At 38.4% G+C, this 7,621-nt stretch overlaps 1 protein-coding gene across 3 annotated transcripts in view; it reads right to left on the bottom strand.

Annotated features, from left to right (window-relative positions):
• Positions 1–261: 261 nt before the first annotated feature.
• LOC139480272 (microtubule-associated protein RP/EB family member 1-like) overlaps positions 262–7,621 on the bottom strand; it is a 30,878-nt gene continuing 23,518 nt past the window's right edge. For 2 of the 3 annotated variants that reach the window (XM_071263324.1, XM_071263325.1), the window contains exons 7-8: positions 7,309–7,458; positions 262–2,795 (exon numbers count right to left, since the gene is read on the bottom strand). In XM_071263324.1, coding sequence (XP_071119425.1) covers positions 2,727–2,795; positions 7,309–7,458 — 219 coding nt within the window. In that variant the 3' untranslated portion in view covers positions 262–2,726. Of the gene's footprint in view, positions 2,796–6,016; positions 6,042–7,308; positions 7,459–7,621 lie in introns of all 3 variants that reach the window. The other variant, XM_071263326.1, reaches the window with a different exon arrangement.

Below are 7,621 nucleotides of genomic sequence, written 5' to 3'. Positions count from 1 at the left end.
TTGTGCACAGTAATTCTTTTCTATTGGTATATTTTATCACCATGCTTATCATGTATGGCAACTTGAAAACAAACAGGAAAGTAGATGCGTAGAGTTTGTCTTGCACCATATTTCCAGGTGAGACATGTTTGTAGATACGCTCTGTTAAGCTTAACTAAAAGTTCTCACACATTATGGGAGCAGTTTACCTGCAAGGAGCTTGAATTGCACATATTGCCATGAGGGCAGAGAATATTCATAACAAACAAGCATTTCATTGAATCAAATTTAATGAATCTTACAGTTTCAAATTTTGCTACAAGCACTGAATTGTTCAGAATATATAACAGTGAATAGGAAAATAAATATACAAAGTTCAGTAACCAGGCATTATCATCTGCAAAATGGAGAACTACAAACAGGCAGCAAAATAGGAGGAGAGCGTGGAAGAAAGAAAGAGTTTGATGGCTAAATTAGTCACAAGTGTAGCAGCTTGTCTCGTGTAGATTGAGACCATTCAAATGTCAATGGTAAAGATACCCACACAAATCACATACATTAAAATATACAGCTCATTCTCCCAGCACTGACGGAGTAAAATCAACAGGACGGGCTGCTGAAGCAACTAAAACAGCTTACAATAGAATTGTCATACGAGTGGGTTACGAAAGTTGGCAGCTCTCCCGCCGTCTCCATTCCATCCAACTGCCCTGTATAAACATTGTTTAGATGCAGTATCTACTTCCAGTTTAAAGCAGGTTATGCCATTCCCTTTCTAAAATGTTTTATACACTGTATATAAACCACAGATACATTCCATAGGACAAGTGAAATACACACAAATACAGGTAACAGATAGTGATATAGTCCTCATGTCACACGAGTGTGGGCGTGTCACAGAGAATCAGGACCAGATGGCAAGACTGCAACCCAATGACCACACTCAACTTCCACCAAACATCTATAATGGGATTAGTTACGAACTTTATTGATAATTGATTACCAGTTACATTTCTTTAACCCATAGACACTATTACATACCTTGCCAAACATGGTTAATATGACATCCCTAATTGTTCCATCTGGTCTGTTTGGTGGAAAGATTAATTGTCCTCCAGCTAGCCCTGATAATGTTTGCTTTTATCACTCAGAGAATGAAGCATTAACAGTTTCGAAAGTCAATAGTATCAATGACACTTCAGTTTTACATTTTCAGGAGACAAATATCCAAATAGGATTCAACCTGAGAAAAAAATCCATACTAAATGCATTTTGTTGTAGTTTGGTATTTTTGAGTGAGGCTCATGTGTTGAGAGACGGAAAAGAAAAGTATCATCCACAGAGTAAAAAAAACTAGTCGGTGAACTACAGTACCTGAATGAGGCCAGGACACACTATGAGCAAGAGTTGGTATACAAAAATTTTATACAACTTTGGTTGAATGCAACATTGATTTGTCACTGAATTCAGCAATACAAGCAGCCAACTACTGTTGAGTGGAACCGGCTTCACAACGCAGACTGGATACCGTCTCCAACACTGCCAGGTGGGTACACACTGCTTAGTCTTCACACTGAAGATGAGGTACAAAACACACCAGCCGGGGCTGGTACCTTGTGACACAAACTACAGCACAAGCACCCATTTGAAGAAGCACTGGTGACTATCTATCTCAGACAGCTGTTTGAAGTATCTAGTACTGACTAGCCTTTATTTTGGTACAGGTGCTTACAGTGACCATGTCCCTAATGATGAACAGCGCAAGCAAGGGATCCCTTGCCATTACACAGGATAGATGAAGATGTGTTCAACTGCTAGACAAGCTGCGTACATATCAGGATTACATTAAAAATGATTGTGTTTGGGAAGGTTAGCCTCAGCATGATACTAGTTAAAGAGGTTAATTAATCTCTTAAAGTAATTTCTTCTTACATTTTATTGTACACATGACTCATGTTACTTAAAAATAATATGAAAATACGCCAAGCAATCCTTGAACAACGACTGAAGGCAGTTGAATGACAGTATCTGGGCATCAGCACAAGAGTTTGTTGTCATTTTCAGCCATAAGAACATCATCAAGAAAGGCTTGTCGAATTTCCTTAACAAGTGCAAGGTGTAACAATAACATATGTAACAGTAAGCACTGGGATCACAAAGAAAGAATTGTGTTACAGCAGGCCAATCTAACCAGTCTAGTCTTTAAGGCTTTAAGGCTGTAAGCTCTTTACTTGAACATGCAAACCAGGTCAACCTATTTACATGCAGACAATGACACTCAATAGCCGTCCCACACTGGAGCACTCCATGTGAAGTGCCTATGGACATGCTACCACACCTACACCTACTCAAGCACTGAGATCACAGTTCTTCTCTTCCATATCTTCTGTCAGCAGAAAGTATCCAGTAACGCATTTGTGAAATTTGCGTACAGGTTAGTGTCCAACACAAAAACAGTATTAATCTGTCCATAGATACAATTTGCAGGATGAAGGCAAAGGTTGGCATCAGGCCATCGGGCGTCCAGGCCAACACAGGCTGCTGTCTAGATGACACAGCAGCATCAGCATTGAGCACTATAGAAAGCAGGTCATGTGTTGCCCTGGTAAAGCAGCCCAGGTATCTGTGAGTAGCAAGTTTGTTCGTCAGCCTGTCAGTGTAATAGTTCAATAGATTGGCGACTGGGAGGAAATAGTCAGTTTGTGTGTCACAGACGTGTGGGTGTGTGTATGTATCATCATCTTGCTTCAGTACTCTTCATCTTCAGGGTCAACCAAGCCATCATCCTGACCCTCCTCTGGGGGTGCAAAGCCGTCCTACAAGATACATCAAGGCATCAATTGAAAAATTTATTAACAAGTGTAACACAACTTATATGTATAGGACTACAGGAAAAAGTGATGCAACATACAAACACAAATGCAACACAAGAATATGACATACTGATTTCAGGAAACAAGTTTCAGAATTCTTGTATTTCCTGAGCAAGATCGAGGGGGATACATGTAATTTCTCTAATACCCATTACTTCTTAATCTTTTCAAGCTCCCCTAGAGATAATTGCACTGATGAAGACCGCATTCAAAGTAAACCACAATTGTCGAAAGACGTCAACAATCTTCAGCAATGTGCAGCTATGACTTCGTCTCTAGTGTAACGTCAATTCGACGTTACGTCACAATAAGATTCGAATGAGGTCAACAATGCCATGCAGATGACTGAAACAATAAACTGGTGCGCGTGAAGTGATATTCGCACTAGAGCACACAAGAGTTTTAGGAACTCGGTTGTTTCCAACCCTATGGGTAATAAAGGAGCATATGATTGAGACAAGTGATACATAGGTAGAATAAGACTAGGTGTTTTTATTCAGTGGTTTACGGATTCCTTACTACCAGATAGCCTTAGGGAGGTCAAAATTAATATAAATATGTGTACATGAAGATGTTTTAATCTAAATGTTTGGATATATTGTTCATATTGTGAGTTGTTGTAAAGTGAGAAAAAAAAAAGAATTATCTACAGATCAACAAAATTCCTTCAATAGGGTAGGAATACGTCAATAATATTACATCTTGTTATATCACAGCAGTCTGTGAACAATCAATTAGATTCAGCCACTGACAGGTTCCACAGAAAGAAAGTTTCCTGGCCATTTTAAACATTTTATAAATTTATCAACACATCATACCATGTCATACTTTGTCCTCTGCAGAATTTAATGTTATTTTCTTCCAACAGAATCTGCTTCTTACACTTAATAAAGTCGTTTCAATGTGTCATTGGACATGTTAGATGAAGTAATATTTTACAGCAATGTCTGTCAACAAGAGGACACCTTGTTTGGGCTACCAGAAATGTATAGACTAAATATCTGATAGGCGAGTTGAACTACCTAGTTTACTCCTCGAACGCTGCATGTGTGTATGTGTGTATGCATGTATGTATGTATGTGTGTATGTATGTGTGTGTGTGTGTGTGTGTGTATGCATGTGTGTGTGTGTGTGTGTGTGTGTGTGTGTGTGTGTGTGTGCGTGCGTGTGTGTGTGTGTGTGTGCGTGCGTATGTATTTATTTATGTATGCATGTGTGTATGCATGTCTGTATGTATTTATGCATGTATGTATGTATGTATGTATGTATGTATGCATGTGTGTGTGCATGCCTGTATGTATGCAGGTGTGTATGCATGCATGTATGTATGCATGTATGTATGCATGTGTGTATGCATGCAGGTGTGAATGCATGCATGTATGTGTGTATGTCTGTCTGTATGTATGCAGGTGTGTATGCATGCATGTATGTCTGTCTGTCTGTATGCATGTGTGTGTGCATGTCTGTATGTATGCAGGTGTGTATGCATGCATGTATGAAAGTATGTCTGTCTGTATGTATGTCTGTATGTATGCATGTGTGTATACATGTGTGTATGCATGCCTGTATGTGTATGCATGCCTGTATGTATGTGTATACATGCCTGTATGTATGCATGTCTGTATGTATGCATGTCTGTGTGTACGCATGCCTGTATGTATGTACGCATGCCTGTATGTGTGTATGCATGCCTGTATGTGTGTATGCATGCCTGTATGTGTGTATGCATGCCTGTATGTGTGTATGCATGTCTGTATGTGTGTATGCATGCCTGTATGTGTGTATGCATGTCTGTATGTGTGTATGCATGTCTGTATGTGTGTATGCATGCCTGTATGTGTGTATGCATGTCTGTATGTGTGTATGCATGTCTGTATGTGTGTATGCATGCCTGTATGTGTGTATGCATGCCTGTATGTGTATGCATGCCTGTATGTATGCATGCCTGTATGTATGCATGTATGTATGCATGACTGTGTGTATGCATGCCTGTATGTGTGTATGCATGCCTGTGTGTATGTATGTGTGTATGCATGCCTGTATGTGTGTATGCATGCCTGTATGTGTGTATGCATACCTGTGTGTATGCATGCCTGTGTGTATGCATGCCTGTATGTATGCATGTGTGTATGCATGCCTGCATGTGTGTATGCATGCCTGTATGTGTGTATGCATGATGTACAAAACTAAAGACAAAGTTTCAGATAGTAAGATGTACTTAATAATATGTTTGTTTGATGTTATTATTTATTATTTATGACACTTATGTTTACATACATTATTCATCCAGGGTTTCTTGCATGGACATGACACTAGCAGTCCTTGTAATCAGATGATGACCAATGTTGTACATAGTCTTTAAAGTTCATAAACATTCTCAAACAAATTGTTTCATGATAAACTTTTCCCATTAACTTCCTTAGAGCAACATAAACACAACATAACAATAAGCAATATATGCAAGAATTTCAATTTTATAATTGATTTGTCGGTTGAAAACATTTCATTTTGTACAAATACTGTGATGTCTACGCAATCCTGTTGGGAAACATTCACTTTCTCATGCAGTGCCCAAACATCAGGATTCTATATCAAGAATGAAAACTGTAGGTCATGGCATTACTTGGATGTAATTCTTTAAGCATGGTTCATACAGAAATTCAATAACCTTTTTATGGCTTTCTAAAAACCAAAATATGTATTTCCAAGGGTAAACATTGCTAAAATGGCAGCTTTTTTTAAAAGAAATGTTTCTGTCGTGATAAGAACGGAACGCTATATGCTATACATCCGAGGTTCCTAACTGCTTGTAACATTGTGTGTTCTATCCGAATGTTAAGGCTGAAACCTTTGATATGGAAATATTAATCACGCAACTTTCATTGTAAATTCTTGAAACGAAACCTTACATACAAAATTCAAGGACTCATTTTACATTCGTGGCTAATGAAGAATTTTTTAAAACCATTTCAAGGTATTGTCACAGTTAAGGCCTTTTCAAGATGAAGTATCTAAATTAAGGACCTATTTGAGTCTGTATGAACCTTGTTAAGAATAACTGTGACTGGCTGCAGTGCAACAGAGCAGCCTGTCAAGCTGGCTCTAGGAGCTGTCTACGGTCAAGCCTTATCAAAAGTTTAACACATTAGCGAGGATCAACTCACCGCTTCCTACACCAGCAACTTCTCACTTCCGACAGGTGTATGGTGTTAGTAAACAGAAACGGCTATTAATATGGGTGGCAACAAAGTATGTTTATGTATTTATGCAGGAGTAGTATCATACTTGTTGTTTTGGTAGAGACTAATGTTTCAAGGAATAACGACAGCTGACCACCTGGAATATTTTACTGGTACAAACTTTGACTAGGGTGTCCCGTGTTGTTGAATCTTTGACTAGACATACAGTAACAATTATTACTTCTTGTTCCTCTAAGCTGGTTTCTTTTCGCACATTCTATTTGTTTTCCCCCTTTCTTTTTGTCCCAAATAGAAATAATATATTCATTTTTGGTTAGTGTTTTTTTTACTGAAATTGGTCTATCCGTAAACCAAGAAATAAAACATCCGTCTCCTAATACAGCAATAGTTCACTTCTACATGGTGTAATAAAGGGTCATGTAGAGCTTCTAGTGAGTGAATATTCACACCGCAGGCAGCAATATTCCAGCTATCTTACGTCGGTCTGTAAATAATAATAGGGGTTGACAAGGCATCTAAGCTGATGGGGTGAAATGACACACAATCAACTAGATGACTAGATCCTCACTACACTTGGCCCTTACAACAAGTATGGGGTGATGGGGACTTATTCTGGGCTGGAATCCGTACAGTGTTATCACTTCAGTATAAGAGTACAGTGTAGTACAGAAATAAATGACTACAAAGTGTAACGGTATATATAGGAATATATGACGTCTTCAAAGTGTCTACAGGATTATATGACTTCTACAAAGTGTCTACAGGAATATATGTATAATCATGGTACCTGGTAATACAGGAATATATGACATCTGTGCAGAGTAGTGTATAGATATATGTGATAAGGGATGATATCAGTTGAATACAGGTGTATACTGATGATTTCAGGAACATAGGTCTCCAAGTAAACATGAAGCATAAATGAATATGAGATTGAGCAACTTTCAATGATCATGAAGGTATGAGAACTTAACATAACAGTTATAGAAGAATAAGTCATACACATGATTCATGATTTAACCGTATGGAAATTGTAAACATTAACAAGAACCTAATCGAGTTATAAAACAATGGATCAGGCATTACTACTTACCCACTTGCCTACTGCAATGCCTTACTAGACAATAGGTAGCCTTTGGGCAAGAACATAATTCAAACTTTGTGACACATATCATTTAACATTTATCATCTGCTGAAAAATTACTTATTACTTGTTATATGACAAGAGAAATTGTCAACGCTCCCTGATTTCTCACCTCTGTTGCATACAAGATCTCAGAAATTGACTTAATAACTGGATCATCATCAATATGGTCTTGGCAGATGATCTCAATGTCGCGCAGCTTGGCGAAATAGAAGTCCCTCTCCTTCTCAAGACCTTCCACAGTGAGTCGGAGTTCCGAAATCTGAAGTCGAATGTATATCATCAAGCATACATGGTGACACTGGACAAGCTGGATGTGAGTGAGTGAGTGATTGAACAGTATTCCAGCTTCGTGTGGAAGGAAGCCCAAAGTGTCACTGATGATAGATGTTCACCACTTTGGTGAAAGCTACTTCCACAGGTAT

Source organism: Haliotis cracherodii, unplaced genomic scaffold (assembly GCF_022045235.1).
Source record: "Haliotis cracherodii isolate W230 unplaced genomic scaffold, xgHalCrac1.p SCAF_4, whole genome shotgun sequence".
Lineage (NCBI taxonomy): Eukaryota > Metazoa > Mollusca > Gastropoda > Lepetellida > Haliotidae > Haliotis > Haliotis cracherodii.
Note: the sequence above shows the minus strand (reverse complement) of the source record. Positions and strands in the feature narration are given on the sequence as shown.